Source organism: Rhipicephalus microplus, chromosome 4 (assembly GCF_043290135.1).
Source record: "Rhipicephalus microplus isolate Deutch F79 chromosome 4, USDA_Rmic, whole genome shotgun sequence".
Classification (NCBI taxonomy): domain Eukaryota; kingdom Metazoa; phylum Arthropoda; class Arachnida; order Ixodida; family Ixodidae; genus Rhipicephalus; species Rhipicephalus microplus.
Genome location: NC_134703.1, coordinates 214,108,264 through 214,130,510, shown reverse-complemented (window position 1 = coordinate 214,130,510; position 22,247 = coordinate 214,108,264). Strand labels below are relative to the sequence as shown.

The window sequence follows — 22,247 nt, the reverse complement described above, 5'->3', positions numbered from 1 at the left end:
ACAATGCATATGCGGTGTTTGACATCATGCTCGCACATAATTTGACAGAATTGGTTCGTGAACCAATGCATTATCAGGGCACTGCTAAATCCATTTTAGATTTGATATTTATTCCTCGTGGTTTTAGTACAAACACTGTAGTAACTAATTAAGGGCTATCTGATCACTACCTTGTTTCAGCTTCTATCTCTCTGGTACCACTTTCCGAAACTGCAAGCTCGTCCTTTCATTGTGTGAAAGACTATACACGTGCCAATGACGCTTCCATTATTGAACATTTAGAAACTTATTTGATAGATTTTGTTATAGTACCAATGTTTGTAGATTGTGGGACCATATATGCTCTTTTAGCCTTTCATTAAGGCAACGCCCCGTTTGGCCATGTGGTAAGTGGTATTTCGGCCAAACGGGGCACTGCCTTAATGAAAGGCTAAAGAGCACCATTATAATGTTCACAAAGCAATCCAGGGCCACATTGGAATTCACTGCCGCGATTGTAGATGTTTCCCCATGTTTGATCAATGTGAACTGGTTAAAAAGCACCCGTCACAATTAACTCGGGAAATTATAGAAGCGCATTGTATAGCAAGAGCTGGCAGCACGTGTATTAGCGCCCCTTCTTTGGTTTTATCTGAACATGAAGTGGCCTTCCTTAATCAGGATAACCGCCTTTGATTCTGTGATATGTGACGGTGTGATGCTGTGTGTAATCTTGTCGTTGCGTTAGGGTGGTTTTGTATGCTTGCGCCGGTCTACATATTTGATGCAGTTTGACAATAAAGCTCAGTTGGAAGTTAGCGCTCTGTCCTCTTGTGTCGGTCTGCTCGGCCGTTTCTTCTTCCCCGTAATGCGCTATACTAGTTCAAGTAGCTAACTACCTTTGATCGGATCTTGCACAACTACAAAATACGGGTGTACGGTAATACGGTCGCTCCCAAGAAAGGTTTTTCATGCCGTGCAGTGGTAAGACAGCACGAGCAACATTCACAACACGCAGAATAGTCTACAAGTCGTTCGCTGATGTATACGAATAGCGCTCACACCCGTATGCACTCGTGGGGCGGGGAGGGGGGAAGTTGCGAACCCCAGCCACATAAGAGGTGGGGGCTCCCTGTTTGCCCCTTACATTGACCTAGTAAGGAGGAAGCACTGCAATGAATCTTCCTCCCGCCCCTGAAAAGATCTATGCGCCCGCTTATGCTCACACACGCCAACGCTCGCCACAGTGCCTTAAATGTTCATAGTTACTGTGCCGGCCGCACAGCCCTCCCCTCCCGAATTTTCGGCATTCCTTCGTGCTCTTTTGCACAGAGAAATATGGACAAGACCTTTCCTTTCTTTTTGAGGAGCAAGCGATGGCAGGTCTGGCATGCGGGATGATGTTACCGCATGTGCCCTCTATGCGACAGAGATGGCCTGCTTCTTTCGTCTGCTTGCTATGTTATGTCCACAAACTCTGTCTGAGCGACGCAGTCTCGAAAGCCTGAAGTTGCTATATATTCTGGTCAATACCTCACGCTACACATCAACTAACAAATATTTGTCTCCCGATAAACAGAAGCCCACGAGAATTAGCCACAAACTCAATCTGACACCATTCTGTCCACCTACTAACCTATTTAAATTCAGCTTCTTTCTGCACACTATAGAAAAATGGAATAGTTTGCCTGGGTCAACCAGATTATTGCCGTTAGATGAATTTTTGAATGAATATATGGAATCACGCTTTGTTAAGAGTGTTATTACTGTTTTTTGTTTTGTTTCTTTTTACTTTTCCTGCATTGCCTTGCTGTTTGTATTCTCCTGTTGAAAAGCCCCACTCCTGCGATAGCCTGAATTGGGTGGCAGTATGTGAAAATAAATAAATAAATCTCTGCTTCAGCCGTGTTGCTTGCCAACACTCGCGGGTACAACTTACGAAGTGCGGAGCGATGGTATCTGTTTAGATGTAGCTACGTGATGGCGAGTGACGCAGACGTGTTATTGTCGTAAGTTTGATGAGAGGGCGAAGGCGTACAGCTGAGAAAGGATGCGAGACGCCGAAGCAGAGCGATTGCCGTGGCGTTCAGGTGGCCAAAAGCACCCAATCGTTCTAAGCGCCTCTCGCAACGAGCCATCGGCACTCGTCATCTATTCATCCTGCTGGCTGGCTGTCAGTGGCACTGTGCTACGTAGACTCCACACAGAAAATGACGGCAATGGTAAAAACCTGTCCAAAGGGTCCATATAGTAATTAGTTAAAAAATAATCCAAAAACTATCGAAGCATGCACGCCTTTTTGCATGGCAGCTGTGTCTCCAGTGTAGAGGCCCTCTGTTGGAAGAGTCAAATGATCCACCGTGCATTCTGCTCCCTTCGTCCACGTCATGACCTCGTGACCACATGCCACCTTTAGATGCGGTTTCGTGTAAACCCTAATAACATTCCCATGGATAATCAAGGTGCAGCATATGTCCACTAGCACAAACGTGAAAAAATAGACAGTGTGGAGAACACTTTGGCATACTAAATAAATATAATGGGTTTTGTTTAATATTGACGATATAGCTTCTGGTGTAGATTAAGTAGAGCATTTGTAGCATAGAAGGGGGAAATTGATTAAATTTGACACGCCGAGTAAAGAAAGGGAAGAACTTTGGTTATGCAACATGAAGGGCGCATGCTGCCGGGGCCGCCGCCACACACGTTTTTACCCTTGTTTGTAGTTCCTGTTTTTGTGTTTTGTCCGCACCTGTAGTGGGGTTCTGCGTAATGATAGAATAAAGTGAGGGAATGTGGCTCCATGCATGGTATGCATGGTGGTTCTATAGAATATGTAAAGTGATCATATTCCAAAGGCTCCTAAACGGAATGGGGCAGCGGTATTGCAGAATGGGGGAAGGAAAAACATATATTGCTGAAACAGAAAAATCAACGTTTTAAGGGAGGAGCTGTTTTAGGCTTAGCGTAGATTTGTGTAGTATACGCCATAATCTGCCGTCTGGCATTTCACATGGGGAAAGTTATATGAGCCGTTCGTCCTGCAACGAGGCACTACCCTTCTCTTGGTTGGAAAAGCCGACGGAGCAAAAAGGTGATTGGTAAGAAGCCTCAACAAGCCTTAATTGTTGTTTGAAAGAAACCCACATGAATGGGTCCTGCAAATTTGTAACCGAATGACATGTTCTAACCATGGTGCAAGAATACTTTAGGTGAGCGAACGCTGCGAAGAAAGCTCTTGGCGAGAGGGGACCGATTATATCCTCGTTTGTGGCATGCCGATAGATGACTCGCCGGACTGAGGACCGTGGCGGGCTGCTTGCAAATTCCGCAAAGCACATTCGGCATGCAGGCGACGGTTTCCAAATCTGAGAAAACTGGGTTATCACGCGATATCACCATGTGACACGCATAGAGCGGCGCCACGAAAGAGGAGGTGATAAGGAAGGAGGTTGACGATGCTGCAAGGTTGTTGTGGCGATGATAAATGAGTGCCGCTACTTTCCCACTCTAAGAGGGAAGGGGCGGGGGAAAGCTGGGGCAAAGTTTGCAGCACCATCTCTCGGGTTCTTGCAAAGCAGAACATTATCAGGCAGCGAATAGTCCCAGAGTTCGCTCACCTAAAGTATTCTTGCATCATGGTCTAGACTGAATGTCACCGGTTCTGTGTCCACCACGTGCTGGTTGCAGGTACGTTTTGGTCACTTGTAATTGCCCATTGACACTCTGAATTTTACGGTGTTCAATGGATATGTTGGGCGACGTAAGAACGAACATCGAAATGTTTTGCCGGTTCAAGAAGTACGCAACACACATTCAGAGTTCTCGACAAAGAACTTTGCGGAAGGGTTGATGTGCGGGCTAGTTTCTATATATTCATAATGAAATATTGGAAGCGGGAACTAACGGGATACAAAGGAGACAAGCGCAGACTGAAACTTCTTTTTTTCAACGAAGATAATATATATTAGAAAGACAAGAAGAGAAAGGGAAATATAAATAAGGTTCCACTCTGATCAAGTGTCGTCCAAAAACAAAATTGGTCTGACTGCGCGCTCGTGTTGTGGCCCCTAATAAAGCTCAACTTTGCTTTTTCTCCTTTTTTTTAAATGCAGAAAGCATTGTTGTCACTACAAAGAGAATGTCAGTTGCTAACCAGACATTTTCTTGAGATTTTAGGCATTCTTATAATTGTTCTCATGTGTGTTTGCTGTATTATGTGACCATTTTTTCTTTTTTTTTGTATAGCACTAGATCGCTGTTTTCCTGAAAAACTGCTATTTTTTTTTTTTGCTACAACATTTCTGTATTGGATCGTTCACTAGCCACTTAGGCTATGGGTCCAAATATTTCTGTACACATCTGCTATATTATATGGCAATAAAATTGCTTTTTGATTGATTGATTTACGGCGTGTTGTATGCGATGTAATGAATGCGATAGCTACAAGTTCTAATGCTATAGAAGTAAGGCTGGCAGCCAAATCTTTTGGATCCGATATCGAGAAACTTGTACAAAACGCTATTGTAAGCAGATACGACTACTCCAGGGAGAAGTGCTCTTTTTACACAGTCTCTTCGCATTGAAAGTGCACTAATACTTTCCGAGGCGTCGCCACCGTGCTTTTAAAATCAAAGTTCACCATTGCTACCCAAGCTACCCCCTCCCCCTCGATGTGTTTTCATGCCCGTTCAAAACAGGTGGTTTTCCTTCTGTTTGAGCATTCGATGGTAGTTCTAACAAGGGGGAGAGATGTTATCGTATGCGCCCTTCACGAGATAGAGATGAGCCAGCTGATTTGATCTCTGTTTCAAGAACACTCGCGCGCTTTTACTCGCTCGTGAAAGTTACGATGCGCGGGGGCATGTTATCAATTTGGATATGTTACGGAACATGGCGGCGACGGCAAAAGCTTGCCAAGAGTGTCCACATAATTGCCATTGCAATAATAATGTAGTTTGTTCCCGCTAAATAAGTATTTTGAGTTAGCTCTGCAATTCAGTTTCCCTTTTGCTTGATTTGTGCATATATCTCAAATTTTCGTGACAAACATGCATAAAACAAAATTCTCTTTGCAATTCATTTTTTCCAGAATTAGTTGATTTTGTTATATCTAGGTTCAACTGTATATTCATTAGAATAAATGGCAATCAGCGCCCCACGACCATCGCATGTAAATCATGCCCATGATCACGTGCACGTTTGCCCAATGAGGAGATAGGGGTACAGAGTTTTATCTAAGTGCCCTCCTTTCCACGATGTCCAATGTATATGGCGAATTTTCGGCCCCCCTTAGGTAAGTAGGGGGATGCCCCCTGCTTGCCTGTATGCACACCTATGATCATAACGTAAATGACATACGTATCATGATCTACAGGTGATGACCTGTATGATTCTACGGCTGGTATTGCTTGTACAATATACTCCTCCTAAACAGAACCTGCATGGAGGACAAAAACATGTTCAAATTAACGGGAGTTTCTAAAGGAACACAGTGATGCAAGTTTTAAGTGTGAAACAGACCTCATTCGACAAGCAGCCATTCTGTTCAAAAGATTTGCGTTTACTGAGAGGCTACTGTACTTACTTATTTTCATGCTTTATCCCCACAGAGGTAAGTAGGAGTTCATACCTTTGCAGATGCTGTTCTCACAATAAAGTCAATGAAAGCACACCGTTACAGTAGCTGCTAGGCTTGATTTGCGTAGCATTTCATTTTGTTGCTATTGCATTTATTGCTTTACCCTATGTGGCTAAACTGGCCTTTTCTTTTTATACTTGTTACGACACCACACAATGGCAGAATTTTCTTTACATTCACTGTAGCATCTAACTGCTTTTGAGGTACAGGAAAATCACAGATCATAATGTCAGAGCCAGATTTTTCACATGCACTGCATTATTTACACAGATCCGGTGCTGTAAAACCATTGCATAGCAGAAATAGAAGTATGGACAACTTGTTTGTCATTTTACCGATGAACTTGACAAATACCTTCATTTGTCTGAAGCGCAATTCAATTATGCTTTAACTGAAGGAAAAATCTTGCTTTCACAGTATCTCTTCAGAAGGGTCTGAAATTTTTATTTAAAGTAGAATACTTAAGCGTTTAGATGAATTGAAAGAAAACATCATGCAACGTATTGATTTAGTACCTTTCTGGCAATTGGCTTCAGTATTTTTTTGGTTTAATGGTTTCAAGTGCGAAAAGGCGCTGAAAAAGTACAGGAGAGGAAGTGTCTGCCTGCCAGATATAACATCTCTGCAAGGTCTGATTTCTTCTCGTTACTTTGTTTTACGAGTTTAGATGCTCAATTGTGTTAATGATAATGAACTTTCTGGTCTTTCGCAGGTGGCGTAAGTCATCAGGAGCGGCAGACTTTCACCATCACACCATCTGCAAGTGTTTCGTGCCTGCACTATGAGTTCTTCCTAGAAATGGCTTGCAACCATCTTTTTGGTGCCGGCACTCCTACTATGATCAGTGCTCCTGACCCCAAGAAGACGTTCACACTGAAGAAAGCAGATGTTGCTGTTTACGACAAGGAAGTAATTACAGGCTATCATATTTGTTCAATGAAAGTGTGCTTAGCTGCAGCTTTAGAGAAAGGCATGATGTAATGAGTGTGATGCCATGAAATGCTGAGCAAGCACCCATTCTGATTTCACTGCTCCTTTCAGACAGCACCCACCTCTCTTCTTGCTCCGCAACCAAATTACATCCGAATTATAGCCCTAGCCTGTTTGAATCCCACATCGACGGCTGTTTAGCACCCTGAATGTAACGCAAAGCCTATGACAATTTGCAGGGTCCTGCAAGCAAAAGCATGACTCTTAAAATCTGTAATCAAAGATGGTACTTATGACAAGTGTGCAGCGAAAATAACGCCTGTGATAGCACACTTTTAGCGGTGAGCCGGAGAGACGTTTAATAAAGAAATGGCATAGGTAGAACCGACCAGTTGTCAAGCGAAGCAAGCATGAGCAGCAACAACAATAGTCTTCCTTCTCTTCTTCCGCTGGCAGTCTGGTCTGGGCCGTACGTCCATACTATAAATCACTCCCCCACACAAAAGCATCCTGGCGACCTGTGGAACGGGTATAACGGGTGGGTTGTAATGCGGCTTTAAGCGATTAACATGAACAATCTGGCGGCCATGAGGGCGTCACTTTGTCTGTGGTTGAACCGGCTCACCAATATAGTTGACCGGGGAAGCTGGACGTATCAGTCTGTAGGGGCCTTTGTACTTTGGCAGTAGCTTTGTGGAATGGCCAGGAGAAGATGAGGAAATGCGAAGCCATACTACAGTTTCAGGTTGATATGACTGGGAAGGCAGGTTTTCATCTTGGCGACCCTTCTGGTATGGTTGATCTTGTGCAGTTGAGGAACGTGAGAGTTGCCCGCATTCTTCGGCATAACTGGCGACATTAAAAAGAGTAGTGAATTTAGTAGAGTCCAGGCGATACAAAAAAATGGTGCCCACAATTGAGGAAAATTCGTGCCCCTAGAGAAAAAAGAACGGAGAGAATTGTATCAAAGACTGAGTGGTGCTGTTCAAAGCATAACTAATAAACGTTAGTATGCGGTCCCAGTTTGTGGGGTCAGCAGACACTACATGACTAGCATGTCACTTAGCATTCAACATGGTTAAAGTGGTCATTTATTTCGTTGGTTTGTGGATGGTACGCGCTGGTCGTCCGATGCACAACATTGCATTCACGAAGAAGGGCTTCTACCAATTCAAAGAGGAACCTACGCCTGCAGTCGCTGAGTAGCTCACGAGGTGCGCCATGGGGAAGAACAAGCTTGTGAAGGATAAATAAGCCAACTTCATGTGATGTGGCCATGTGATGTGGCTAGTAGCTGGTCCAATACAAAAAATGCATAAAAGTTAGCAACACACATGATTGGTCATGAAAATTATTGTTTTTGCAAATTTCAACAATGTAAAATCTACTTATGAAAGATGATCACAATTCACTAGACAAGAAAAATCATTTGCAAGAAAGGTTGAAGTTACACATAGTTTTTATTTCTAGAGGCAGTGTTGTAGGTTTGAGCTAAAGAATTCCAACAGTCGTTCGCCATAAACATTGTTGCAGGGAGGAAGATTTAAATTTAACTGATTTGTTTGCCTGGTGTTGGTACGCAGAAATTTGAATTTGGTGTTGGGTAGTGGACAGTTTGTGTACAGTATTTTGTGAACTAGGGAAGCTACCTTATAATTTCTTAGTGCCGTAAATGAGAGGATATGAAGATCATTGAATAGGATGCTGCTGGGGTATTGAACTGGGGAGAATGTTATTATTCTTAAAGCACAGTTGCAGTTGTGAACAAAGGTGTCTATGCAGGCTAGTTGGCACAGTTAAACCTGAATAAAACGAAATTGATAAATTCCCAGAAAAATTTGTTATACAGAGGATTTTGATATACGCAGGTTTGGCATGAAAATCTGAAAAATAAGCGTGCAAGTTAAACAAACGGGGGACTGAAGGCAGAGCTATTCCGAAACATTTATTTTGCAGTAAAAGACCGTGCTATTATTGCAGTATCAATTATATGGACACTCTCGGCGAGTTTTGCCATCACCGCCATGTTCTGTAAAAAGTCCGAATTGATAACATGCCCCCTCATATCGCAACTTTCACGAGCGGGTAAAAGCAAGCTAGTGCTGCTGAAGCAGAGATCAAATGAGTCGACCCATTCCTGTCGCCTGAAAAAGTGCATAAGATAACATCTTCCACATGTTAGAACAGGCATCGAATGCTCAAACAGATTGTAAGCCACCCGTCTTGAATGAGCATGAAACAACGTGTGGAGCGGAGGGGAATCGCTCGCGTAGCAATAATGAACTTGCATTTTAAGGGCGGTCTCAATCGCTGGCCCACTTGCTATCTTGCAGTTTCAACGCGAAGGGACTGTGTGAAAAAAGCACTTTTCTCTGGAGCGGCCCTATTTGCTCACTCCAGCGTCTTGTAGGAGTTCTGCGATATCGGATCTGAAAATGTTGGCTGCCAGCCTTACTTTTTATACCGTTATCATTTTTTAATATCGCATTTAATAAATTGATTTTGATGCATCGTCGTGTTGCCAGAACAAATCAACTGATCACGAAAGCTACCAGCCTGCAATCTCAAGTGGCGCGGGGCAAGACTGAGGGGCGTGCAAAGTCTACCTCCGAAGATCCCTTGTCACCGTCGTGGTCTTGGAGAGTTTTCATCAGCGCCAAATCTGACATCCCCTCGGTGGCGATGACATGGTTGTCCGAAATTAAGAGCAGTCACAGTTTCGCCGCGAGGGCGAAGCAATTAATGTGATAGCAACAACTTGGAATGTAACACTGAGAATAGCAAGCAGATCAAAACGTGCAGCGCGCTGCTCATGCACAAATGACGCACAAAAACAGCATACACAGGATGAGAGCAAACAGCGTTTACCGCTCGACACTTAACACGCTTTTTGAAGAAAAATGAGGCTTGAAACGTAATTGCAAGTACAGATATGAGTGCAAACAAGTCCCCCAGCTGTTACTTCGCTGTGTTTGAAAAGTGCACTCTTTTTGCAAACGGCTCCTGTCCTGCAAGCAAAATGATCATTGTGCGCCCGACAACTAAATACGATTATTCCGGTCAAGGTCAAAGACGCGCGATTCTCCCCACCGAAACAAAAGTGCGCGTGCACAAGCATCTACCCCCCCCATTCGCGCGTCAAAGTACGTGTGGAAGATAAGCGCGCGCCAGCGCGTGGTGAAGAGCGGAGCGCCGAGTGGGGCGTGGGTATTTTTTTCTCTTTTTCTTTCTTGAGTTTTCATATATTATACACGTATACAAATGCGGTGATTGACAGCGGCTGCAAAAAACCAGTCGAGACTGTACATATAGTTGCTATAAAAAGAAAACCATAGCTGAACGTCGAGGGCTACATCATGCACGCGCAGTGAAACTATGCACGCACGCACATCGTCAAATGTGACGCCAACTATACTTGGGGGCAACTTTCTGTGGCAATGAAGTGAAAGCTACGGGGTCGGAGCTTACTGCACATGTATTCCTCCCCGAAGTAATCAGGCTACATTCACTTTCCAAATGCCCGTTGTGTTCAAATAATACCACTGCACAGAATTTGCTACATCCGCTCACACAGCTATTTGTGAGTGAAATTCCACACAAGCTCCTTCGGCGAATCGTCAGAATAGCTGGAGGGCGACGAGCACTCTCCTAAAGACGAAGGCACCATTGGGACTGTGAGGTGCACCTAAAATATACGACGTTTCCAGATATGCAATAATGGGAAATGACACTTCATGAAACAAAACAAATAATAATATCTTCTTGGTTCGTGCAGCGTCTCTTTATAAACGGCATCCCTTAGAAAATGAAGTAATGTTGTTTTTTATTATCTTCGTGCGGATAACACCGACGCATTTGTGGGATTGTATTCCTCAGCAGTGGCACACACCCTCTTTGGTTTCATGGCCGTCCCTTTATTGCCACAGAAAGTTGTCCTCGACTATAAAAGCGTGGCACTGCCAACGCGCAAAAGTAGTTTTCTTTTTTTCTTTAATTTTGGTTTGGAGTGGAGGGGGGCACACTCGCACACGCTCCCACGGCGGTGAGAACGGGGGCAACGCTGGTTCGTGGCGTGCAGGCCTGCCTGCCCACCTCGCCCTTACCCACGGGCAACAACGAGTGCTCGCTCTCACCTGGTCTGCTGTGAGCGCCACCGCCACTTGCTTCATCGACAGCGGGACAGTCAGGGAAGATGCAGGCTCATACCGAAATGTCAAAATGCGGAGCGAAATTTCTAGATTGCCTGTGGGAAAAATTCGTTACATCAAAGTTGTCTCCCGCTCTTACTTTGTTACATAGAGGTCGCGAATACATGTGCTTCTATGGAGCAAAAGCGGGTAACTGAAAAACTTTGCTATATTGAGGAAGTCATTATATGGAGGTTCGTTATAACCAGGCGTAACTGTACTTCATTGCAATAATTCGGTGTAGCATCACGCACAGAATTGTAAGAAATAGTAGTTCACAAGAAACAGGCGCACTCGCAACCAAGCTTTATTTTTGCATTCATTGCACATAAAAAGCCGAGAAACCATGCAATACTGATAGCACTGGCACATTGTCTAACAAGATAAAAGCAAATTAAACTGCATACAGCTCCAATCGTCGAAGATGGCGGGAAGGTGACGAAGACAGCTGTTTTTTGCGAGTCTGGGCGCACTCTCGTCCTGGTGATCAAGTGACTCAAAAATAAATAGGAGCTGTCTGTATGCAAGCAGCATTTCTCTGGCTTTAGGGTGAGTCCAGAGCTCCTAATTGCTTGGTGGTGGTAGTGGTTACAATGAAGAGGAAAAAGGCACCTAATTTCTGTCTGCCTTCAGGCGACACGGCGCAGTGCCTTATAGGGGTGGGGGGAAGGAGGGATAAAAAGGATAGAAGGAAAGTAGAAGCAGAAGAAGACAGCCAACGAGAGGAAAAAGAAGGAGATTGCTTGAAGTTAAGTTTCAAGGCGTTGCAGGTGTTCGTCAAAGCTCGAGGGAAACACAACGACGTCATCCAAATAAATGAGGCAAGTCTGCCACTTCAAGCCAGTCAGGACTGTATTCATGACTCGTTGGAAAGTTTCAGGTGCCGAGCAAAAACCAATGGGCACGATCTTGAACCCAAACAGGCCGTCCGGTGTTATGAAGGCAGTCTTTTCTCTGTCTCTCTTGTTGGCTTCGATTTGCCAATAGCTGGTCTTGAGGTCCATAGCAGAAAAATACCTCGCATTGTGAAGTCAATCTAGGGAGTCGTCTATCCATTGTAGCGGGTACACATCCTTCTTCTTCATGGACACCACCGATGACGCCCATGGACTCTTTGAAGGCTGAACGATGTCGTTGTGTAGAACTTCGTTGAGCTGTTTCTTTATGTCCTCGCGTTCTGGCGTCGACACTCAGTACAGGCTTTGACGTAGGTCTTTCACGATTCAATGTTTCACGACCGAGGTCTGTCGAGTTCTGGACGATGACAAAAAGCAGTACTTGTAGTTCAGCAGCAGGTTTTGAGCTGTTTTTGTTCATGCGTCAGAAGGCTCAGATTAAGGTCAAAAGCTGGTTGAAGCTCTTGATTCGTCGGAGTGCATTTCGCAGAATCGATGCCTTGAAGTGTCTGGCTTCCAGTATTTCTTCGATGTAAGCAACCATAGTACCTTTGCTCACAAGCTTATACTCGTTGCTGAAGTTCGCGAACATCACTCTTATATTACCTCCCCGCAGCTTGGCTATTCCTCTGAAGATGCAAACTTTGCAATTGATCAATAGGTGCTGGTTGCCTTCAACGACGACTTGCATGACAGCCGATTCTTGAGTGCCAATGGAAGTGCTGACGCTGGAGCGAGGAGGAGCGGTGACTCGATCTTTGAGCATATTCAAGGCGTGTCTCCCTGACGGCGGGTGCGGTGGCCATGCTTTTTTTGTTGATAGCGTTATCGTCCAGACCTTAGGTCGACGACGGCGCCGTTACTTAAGAAGCCCATCCCAAGTATCACATCCCTTGAGCAGTGCTGTAGAATTAGAAAAATGGTGAGATAAGTACACTTATTTATGGTGATCTTTGCTGTGCAAACACCAGCCGGCGTTATTAGATGACTCCCAGTGGTCCGAATTTTAGGGCCTTGCCATGCAGTCTTCACGTTCTTGAACTTTGTCGTGAAAGGCCCACTGACAACGGAATAGTTGGCTGCAGTGTCGATGAGAGCAGTGATGTAGCCATCAAACATTACGTCAAGGTCGCTAGTTCGTCGTCGTGCGTTTCGGTTTGGTTGTGGCGTCTGGTCATGGCTAAGTCGGTTTGCTCCACTGCTGCCACGCAAAGTCATCAAGTCTCCTTTTGGCCGGGAAGTTTCTACTTCAGGGCTCTCTCTGGCTTGCAGCGTGTTAACATTTCGTCGCATCATCGTCGGTGACGGAAGGTCTTTGCTGGTTTATCGTACAGCAACTGCACATCGTTTATTCATTTTTGTTTATCAGTATCTCAAGGGTCCCGAGAGACATTAAATGAGGAGTGGGCAAAAAACATAACGGATGAAAAAAAAGCAAAGCAGCACTAACAGTTACAAAAATAGAAAAACAGCTGTAGTTCATAATTACAAAGATAAACTATGGCTTTTTATGGCGTTTTTAAATGGATGAAACTGAGATGACCTGGTGATGTGGGCGAAAAGATCGTTCCAGTATTTCGTTGTCTGAAGGAAAAATGATTTCTGGAAGGTCGTTGTTTTTGGGCATACGGGATATACTGCATTGGGGTGAGAATGTCGCGATGTACGATGTGCAGGTCTGATGAATGCATTGCCTGGTGGCAAGGAATGAAAAAAAAAAGTTATGATACAAGCACAAGCGTGAAATTTTATGGCGAGAAGCAAAATGAACAAGAATAAGCTGAGATTTGACTGCTGACACACTTATGTTATTTGAGTAGTTTGAGATAATGAATCTGGAAGCATGGTTCTGGATGGATTCAAACATAGTGGAAAGGTTAGCTTGACGAGGATAAAAAATGGCATTAGCATGCTCCAGTTTAGGCCTGACGAGTGTTTTATAAGCTATTAGTTTGGTAGCAGCAGGTGCCGAAGCAAGTTTGTAACAAAGATATCCAAGAACTTGATTACTCTAGTTGGTGATGCTAATGACGTGTAAAGTTCATGTTAGATCAGATGAGATACGAACACCTAGATATTTGGTAGTGTTAGTAGCGACTACGGGGTAGTTGTGTAGAGTGTAAGTGATAGCGATGTAATTTTTACATCTAAGAAAAGTCATTAGGAAAGTTTTAATAATATTTATAGACATTAATCAATCCTTACACTATTGCTGTTTAGTGTTAAAATCTGACTATAAAACAGAAGAATGCGAGACATTATTTACAGGATGATACAACATGCAATCATCGGCAAATAGTCTAATAGCAGAGGTGATGTTACGTGGCAGGTCGTTAATGTAAATATAAAAGAGGAGGGGACCTAGTTCAGTACCCTGTGAAATGCCTAAGTGATTGGGAGAAAGAATAGATTTGCAAGAGTTAGCGACAACAAACTGCTGGCGATGGGTTAGAAATTCGTGAATCCAGTTCAGCACAGAGGCGTCTAAGTTCAAGCATGAAATCTAAAGCAGTAAGTGATGATGAGAAACCTTATCAAATGCTTTTTTTGCAATCAAGAAATATAGCGCCAATGGGGATATTATTATCAAGGTGAGAATGAATTTCATGCAAGGGCTAGTTGGGTTTCACATGTAGGAAGATGGGTGGCATTTGGTTTTCCACATTTTCATTATTTTATCCCTTCTCTGGCATAGACGTCCTCAGATGCTGTCGTTCTTGCTGGCGTATTCTTTTCTCATCTGGCTCGAACACGTGCAGCTGTGGCACAACTACTTCATCTTCTCCGAGACGCTGACGGCCTGCCATAGGGCACCCCCTCTAGCGAGGTAGCCAGTGCGCGAAGGAGCGACCCCATTAGCAGGTTGTAGGTTCTGCTGTTGCGAAGTGCGTTCGTCTAGTTTTTGCGGGTGGCTTGTAGTCTTCGAGGACAGCGTCATTGTCAAGGAAAGCTGGCTTTATGCGGTCAATGGAGACACTGCCTTTGCGTCCATTAAGCATCAGAAGGAAATGCTTCGGGCAACGCTTGAGGCTCTTAAAGGTTCTGTCGTAAAAAGGTTGCAGTGGTGGCCTGATTGCATCATGTCGTACGAAGATGTGGGTGCAGTCACGCAGTGCACGACTGACGAAACTTGGGCGTGAGTGTTGAGGCGCAGGAATAGAAGTCACATCTCTCGTGGGATTCCTGAGTTGACTGGCATAGTCAGCTACGTCCAATGGTGATACCGGTGACGTGTCGAAAAACTGTCCAAGAAGCCTTAAGGAAGTGCCAAATATGAGCTCAGCTGAGAAGCAGGATGCATCCGTACATATCATGGTGCGCAGGGCGAGGAGGACGAGTGGTAGTCGCTCTGTCCAGGGTATCAATGATAGGGGCGCCATGAGTTGGCGGTGAAATCGCTTAGCCATGCCATTCGACATCGTGTGGTATGCCGTCGTCTTGATGTTGTTGACTCCAAGGGACAAGGTGCGGAAGAGTGGGGAGTCAAATTAACGACCTCGAACCATTGTGATAGCCTTGGCAACTTCGTAGCGGCCTATCCACACTGTGATGAGTCCCCGGGCGACTGACTCTGCCTTGACGTTGGTGAGGGGTAGTGCCTCAGGCCACTGCGTGAAGCGGTCTACGCAGGTTAGTATATACCAGCTGTTTTGCGATGGGGGCAAAGGGCCTACGAGGTCCAGGTGCATGTGACTGAACCGCGAGCCAGGAGGTGTGAAAGTACCCAGTGAGCTGACCGTGTTGCGCTGGACTTTGGTTAGCTGGCACTTGAGGCAAACACGTGTCCAGCAGCGGACGTCAATGTCTCAGGCCGATGTCAAGTGTGACAAACCTCTGTCCATAGGTCTGTATGATCGAACTATTGGCCGCGGTGACAGGCGGCGAGGTCTGGCGTCGTCAGCGGTTCTCCATCGTAGAAGGAACACCACTCACTTCGGCAACTGTGTCGATGAGGTAGCGGACTTTGGTGACGCTGTCGGAGACGTGGAATAGGCGGTCATATGTCGGGCCTAAAACACTGGCCGCTGTCAGCGCGCAGGCCATGCGTTTCCCGCAAACAGGCATGCCTGTTTGCACTGACAAGCTCGAGCTCCGTATCAGTGGTGGTACCAGGAGATGCTGAGAGGCAGATTTTGCGATATTTCACGGCTTTGACGCTGTTGTCGTGACACGTTGCAACGGTGGTCTCGCTCAGTTCAGTGGCCAACTGATCCACCTTGCGATTGAGCTCTTCGTTAGCTTGAAGAAGGTGGTCCAAGCGGTCGTCGTGCGGGGCTCCGATATCCTTAATTTTTTCGGCCATCCACGCTAGGGTGTTGAGGGTTTCTGTAGATGATATACTCAAAATCATCTGCACCTGCTGTGGTAGTCGTTGTAAAAAGAGTTTGCATAGGATGGAAGCATCCAATGCAGCAGAGTGGTCCCCAATCAGGTGTCGCATGTGACGGAGAAGCTTTGTAGGCATTCGGTAACCGAGATTTTGCGAGGTGAGTAGCTAGTGCAGCCTAGACTGTTTCGACTCAGTTGTCCGGCGTATGAGCTCGTATTTGAGGGTGTTGTAGGGATTGTCAGGAGATGAAAAACGCAGAAAGTATCTTATGATGGGGATGACAACAGGTGGTAAAGCGCCGATGACAAAGTCGTACCTTGCTGTTTGCAACATTACCCAGTGTCGTCGGAAGAGTAGCTCGACGCTCAGAAACCAGAATTCAGAGTCCGTCTGCCAAAACTTCGGGAGCCTGAGAGTAGTGATGACATGGTCAGGTACCGTGGGATTCGACATAGCGTTGCTGTTGTGGTGTCTATGGTCAGCAGAAATGAACGGGGCTGAAGGCCATAACCGTAGTCACCAGAGAATCTGCGGAGACGAGAAGTACAGGAGAAGAGCTGCCGAAGAAGAGCAGCGGCCGTGGCGTCCAGCCTGCTAGAAGCAGAGTTGGCCGTGACGGTCGGTGCATTGACGAAAGGACGAGTCATTGATGAACAGAGGCGCGTTGCCGCTCTAAGTCCGGGTCACCACTTGTAGGAAGACATATGGCATTTGCTTTTCCACATTTTTTTATTTTATCACTGCTCTGGCATGGACGTACACAGATGCTGTTGTTCTGGCTGATGTCTTCTTCTCTCGCCTGGCTCGAACCTGCGAAGCAGCTGCGGCACAACTTCTTCGTCTTCTCCGAGGCGCTGACTGCTTGCCATACACAAGAATGATTGGGACAAAAACCATGCTGATTGGGATGAAAAAAATTATGAGTGGACAAAAAACATGCTACTTCAGAATACACTATATGCTCCATTCTTTCGCAACAGACAGCGGGGATGGATATAGGACAATAATTGTTTGAAAACCAATGATTACCTTTCTTGAAGATGGAAACAATCTTCCCGATTCCCCAGCCCTCTGGAACTGAACATGAATCTAGTGATTGTTGAAATATTAACGATAATATGACACTGGTTACATGTTTGGTGTTTTTGAGCACTTTGGTATTGATTTCGCGTAGGGCAAAAATGAAAGAAAGAGTGGTTTCATGGGTGAAAACTGAACAGAAAGTATTGTTTAGTACAATAGCGACATCCTCGTTGGTAATGGGACAATCATCTGAATCGATTAGCAAAATACCTTCAGTTTCTTTGGGTTTAATAGTTCTCCAGAACCGTTTAGGATTGTTGTGTAGCAAAGAAGGTAGCGTGGTAATGTAAAAGTGACCTTTGACCTGCGTGATTGAAGCTAGATAATCGTTAGCTGCAGCAAAGTACCTCGCCCAAGCCGTGTCAGAATTAGAACACTTAGCAGATCTGAATAATCTTTCTTCTTATTGTTGAGTTTCTTTAGTTTACCAATAAATCACAGGGATTGTGCTCGCTCTTCAACAATAATGGTGAGGATATATTTTTCGGTGCCCCGTCGCGATGGTCTAGTGGATAAGGTACCCGGCTGCTGACCCACAGGTTGCGGAAACGAATCCCGGCTGCAGCGGTTGCATTTCTTATGGAGGCGGAAACGCTGTAGGCCCATGTGTTTAGATTTGGTCGCATGTGAAAGAACCCCAGGTGGTCGAAATTTTTGGAACCCTCCACTACGGCGTCTCCCATGATCATATGGTGGTTTTGAGACGTTAAATCCCACATATCAAATCATCATTTATATTTTGCGGTTAGATGTAATGTCTCATTTTTAAACATTGACCAGTTAGTTTTAATGAAGTGTGATTGATGGTGATTTTCAAATTCATCACAAAAGACAGCTAGTTCATCAGTCATAGAAGCGTAGTCAATCTTGTCATACAACATCAAAGTTTTTATAGTTTTCTTGGTTTTTATTATATAACAGGACAAGGTACCATGAATAAATAGTACAGTGATCACTCAGTGGTGGAAGATAAGTTAATGAGGAACAGTTGTCAGCATGTGTTGTAAAAAGTAGGTTGAGAATGTTTGAAAAATGAGTTGAAATGCATGTTGGCTGAGTGAATAGTTGAGATGGACCGAATGTAAGACATGTGTTCAGGAAATCACTTTCAATGCTATTTCTTGATAGCTTGACTGCTTGGTTAGTCTAGTCGGTGAAAAGAAAGTTGAAATCACCGATAATAACGATGGTGGAGTTAGGATAGGCTTTCTTTATGATTTGCAAGCATACATGGAAGCTTTCATTGAATGAGCTGACACTAATAGGTGGTCAATAACAGACACCAATAAGCATACGTGGCAATCTAACATTACAGCATATTCATAAGAATTCTAGGTTAGATGATACCTTTACTAACGTGCAAAGCAAAGATAGGTTAGTAGAAAAAAGAACGCTACCACCACGCGAGCCATCGGGTCTATCTTTACGAAACATATCAAAATTAGGAAATGCTAGTAACAACTCAGAATCTAAGATAGACAAATTAAGCCACGTTTCCATTAATTAGACTACATTGCTTGAAGATAAGAAAATGAGGCCACAAAGCGAGTTGCGCATGGATACCAAGCTACAGATACTTGCGTATAGGAATGACAGGGGTGTTTGGCGGATTAATTACGATGTGCATCCTGGTGCTAAGATATATACTCAACGACCTTTTGTACAGCGTGGTGATAAATATAGCTTTTGTTATTGCACTAAACGGCGCCTTATTGGAGCAAGTCTAGTTTACGAGCCTTATCAAACTGCTCTAGTTGTTTGTGGGCTAAGTGCATTTGTGGCAGAAAGTCCTCACTGACACCATAGACATATCCTTTAAATGTTTTTACTTTGAAAAAGGATGCTTTGTTTTACTTTAAAATTGCCAAACTTGAGCTATATGGGTTGATTTCTGCCATTCTTGTAGGAGCCCAGTCTGTGCTTATGCTCAATAGAGCTGGAATGAATAGTTAGACTGAGGGATGTCTTGTAAAGATCAATGATTAGTTATTCGCTTTCTTGCCAAGGTTCTTTTTGCGTATCACTAACACAAAAAAAAAACGAGATTATTATGACGGGACATGTTTTCTGCTTTATTCATCCGAGCAGACAGCGAAGAAACTTGGCCTGCGCAATCAGCAGTAGTTACTTGAAGTTTTTTCATGTCAACTTGACAAGTGTTGAATGAGAAGCACTCCAATTCAGTTTTTTAAGCCTTGTTTTGAATTCATTTAAAGATTTCTCGTGATTCAAGAGTGTTAGATGGATTGATTTCAATCCCTCAAGTATCGCCTTCTGCCCTGATTGCAGCTCTTACATTGTGCTGAGAAGTCCACAGGATGAAGAATCAGAGAGGACCAGAATTAGTTTCGATATTTCCGGCTAGTAGTAACAATCTGAGCAATATACAACTACAGTCATAAAACACTTTCCGCATGCATCGTGGGCTGGGCAGCACAACAAGCGTACGACAACTTGTTTTTTTTGGCAAATAAACAATGGCACTTAGTTACCTGCATAGCAATGACGAGCCAGTTAGGTCGAGCCATAGCTGTCGTGCTGCCAAGCCCATTACAACATGACCCTCGAGGCTGGCTCCTTTTGTAGTGGTATTGTGGCAACATTGATGACGTCACAGTCTTGGTGTGATGGCGCTGCAAGGCCCAATGCGATATCAGAAGAGGGTGGGTCAGCATTGTTCGATGCATCTGACGGTGTGCTTACACCCGCAAGTGCAAGGCGCAGTAGTCTTAGTGGTGTTGAGTTTCGGCGAGTCTCGGCGTCGCATCTATCATAGATTTCGTAGAGCAGTGGAAAGCATTCAACAGAACATGAATGCTAGGGAGGTTCATCATGACGCGTGTGCTACCAGAGGCAGCAGGTTCTCCAGACCACTGCGGCGGTGAGTGTACGATGCTGATAAATCTACATAGCAAAGACAAGCCAGTGAGGCCGAGCCATAGCTGTCGTGCTGCCAAGCCCATTACATCCATCAGTTCCTGCCTTTAGTTTTCCAATTATGAGTTCACGGAACGGCTTCTGTTAGGGCTGCTGTACTGCAGTCATCGCTGAGTTGACCTGTAAGGTCCAGGTGATCGAGAACGAGAGGAACTTCGAGGTGCCCGTTCTGTGGTGGTCAGGTAGTGAGAAATGTCTCGTGGTTGGCCACAGGGCTGCCGGGGTGGTGCATTGATGGCGAAGCCGCGTAGGCTCCTTTGGCAGTTCTGGCAGCGGTGGTATGTGTGGCCCAGCTTCTCCGCAGTGGTAGCAGAGTGGGCAGTTTCAGGAGCGCATCAGACGTTTGTCTTCCTCAGTACATAGCGCTGGAAAGCAGGTGGGTGGTATATCATCGGTGGTGGTGGTGGCCATGTCTGATGACGAAAATGCGACGGTGAGGCCTCTTTACATGGACGGGGGGGGGGGGGTGGAGCGTAGCGTCAAGCAGCATCGGCGTAGCTCATGGCATGGGGTTGCGGCTGTGCTCACTCAGGAATGCCCAGTGATTGCTGAATTTCTTCTCTGACGATGTCTGCGATTGACAATACTTGAGGTTGGCACAACGGGAATATTCGGCGATCTTCGCGCACTACGACTCTTATGGTGTCACACAGATCGTCGGAGCCAAGTGGCTGGATCTCTGCACAGCCTGGCGTCGAGCAGCTGTTGAATTGTCATGTGTGCACTTTAAGGGTCTTCTAGATAGTCATCGGGTCGGAGACGAAGTCTTGGATGCTGTTCGAAGGGTTGCGCTTCAGTCCCACAAAAAGCTCCTGCTTAACTCCTCACACGAGAAGGAGGACTTTCTTGTCCTCAGGCATTTTGGGGTCGGGGTGACGGAAGAGCTTGGTCATTTATTTCGTGAAGAGCACTTCGTTTTCGTTTGGCAGCTGCATGGGGGTAGGAGGGCCTTCTCCTTGCAAACCACACTTGCAAAAGTGGCTAGAAATGTGGCCCGAAAAACGTCCCTTGCTGTGAGGCTTCGCTTTTTATTCTTGAATCAGGCTTGAGCAGCATCTTCCAAAGTGAAATAGACATACCAAAGCCTGTCGTTGTTGGCCCAGGCATTGAAGGCGGGAACTCGGTCAAACTTTTCAAGCCAGCTTTCCGGCTCTTCGAGTGGCGAACCGCGGAAAGTTGGCAGGTCCTTGAGTTGCTGGTGGAGGAGTGCTGTTGGTGGCACAGGCGCTATCATTGTCGCCGTAATCGACATTAACGTCTTGGTCTTCGACGTGTTGTCAGAGAGAAGCCCATACTCCGGTGGCAGGCCTTGTTGCGTGCGGCTAATTTCTCACTTGTGGCTGACGTCAGGTCTTCTCTGCGATAGGGGCTGGGTTCGCGGCTTGATGGTGGCGTCCGGTACATGAAAGCAGCACCGCCACCAGATGTCACGGGGTCTTGACGTGGACAAAGGAAGCAGACTATATATTGGAGGTGAAAGTATTTATTCGGGTCGAACTTGTGGCCAACAAAAGAAAAGTAAGATTAAAGTGATGAGTACTGGCACCGATAGCGGCAAACAGAGCGTCAGCCATCGATTGATTGACAAGCGGTGAAGTGTGTCGGCATTTATACACGTGTCGTTGAACATCTAAGTGTTAAAGCTAGCGGCCATACAGGTTCTAGAATAATGTGTAATGTTTGCGAAATGAGTGTTGTCTCCATGAAATGATCGACTACATTCCCAAAGCTTCTCAAACACTGCAGGTGCGGTTTGCACAGGGGATTATGTACAGTGTAACGGAGCGATAACAAAACTTGAAGAAAGGAACATGGCAATATTGTGTCTGCTGTGTACAGGCCTCCATCAGCTGCTCCTGAGTACATTTTCAAACTGTGCGATCATATGACTGCGTTTTCAAACTGCAGGGTGATTTCGAATCATTCGCCAGTGATTTTAATCATCCTTGCATTGGTTGGCATAGCCCTGTTTCTTTTTTCGATGAGGATATAAATTGTCTTGTGGATAATCTGATCATGTGTGAGCTAAAACAAACTGTTACCAAGTACATAAGGGAAGTAGAAAGCGCCCGCTCAGTAATGGTTATGAGTAATGACATTTATACATACTCTGTAGATGTGGTTGATGGTGTCTCGAACTATAAGACAGTGTATCTTTCCACTTGATCATACGAAGCAGCACAAAAAAGAAGGAAAAAAGTTAATGAAGGATTTCACTAATGCTGGGGACCGTGCAATACTTGACTGTTTGTGGGAACTTTGTG

General features: G+C 45.1%; 1 protein-coding gene across 5 annotated transcripts in view; it reads left to right on the top strand.

Annotated features, from left to right (window-relative positions):
* LOC119172976 (alpha-mannosidase 2C1) overlaps window positions 1-22,247 on the top strand; it is a 538,513-nt gene that overhangs the window by 52,286 nt on the left and 463,980 nt on the right. For all 5 annotated transcript variants that reach the window (XR_012895065.1, XM_075893986.1, XM_075893985.1 and 2 more), the window contains one exon: window positions 6,333-6,529. Coding sequence is in view for 4 of the 5 variants with exons in the window: in XM_075893986.1 (XP_075750101.1) it covers window positions 6,333-6,529 (197 nt within the window). In the remaining variant the exon portion in view is untranslated. The remainder of the gene's footprint in view (window positions 1-6,332; window positions 6,530-22,247) is intronic.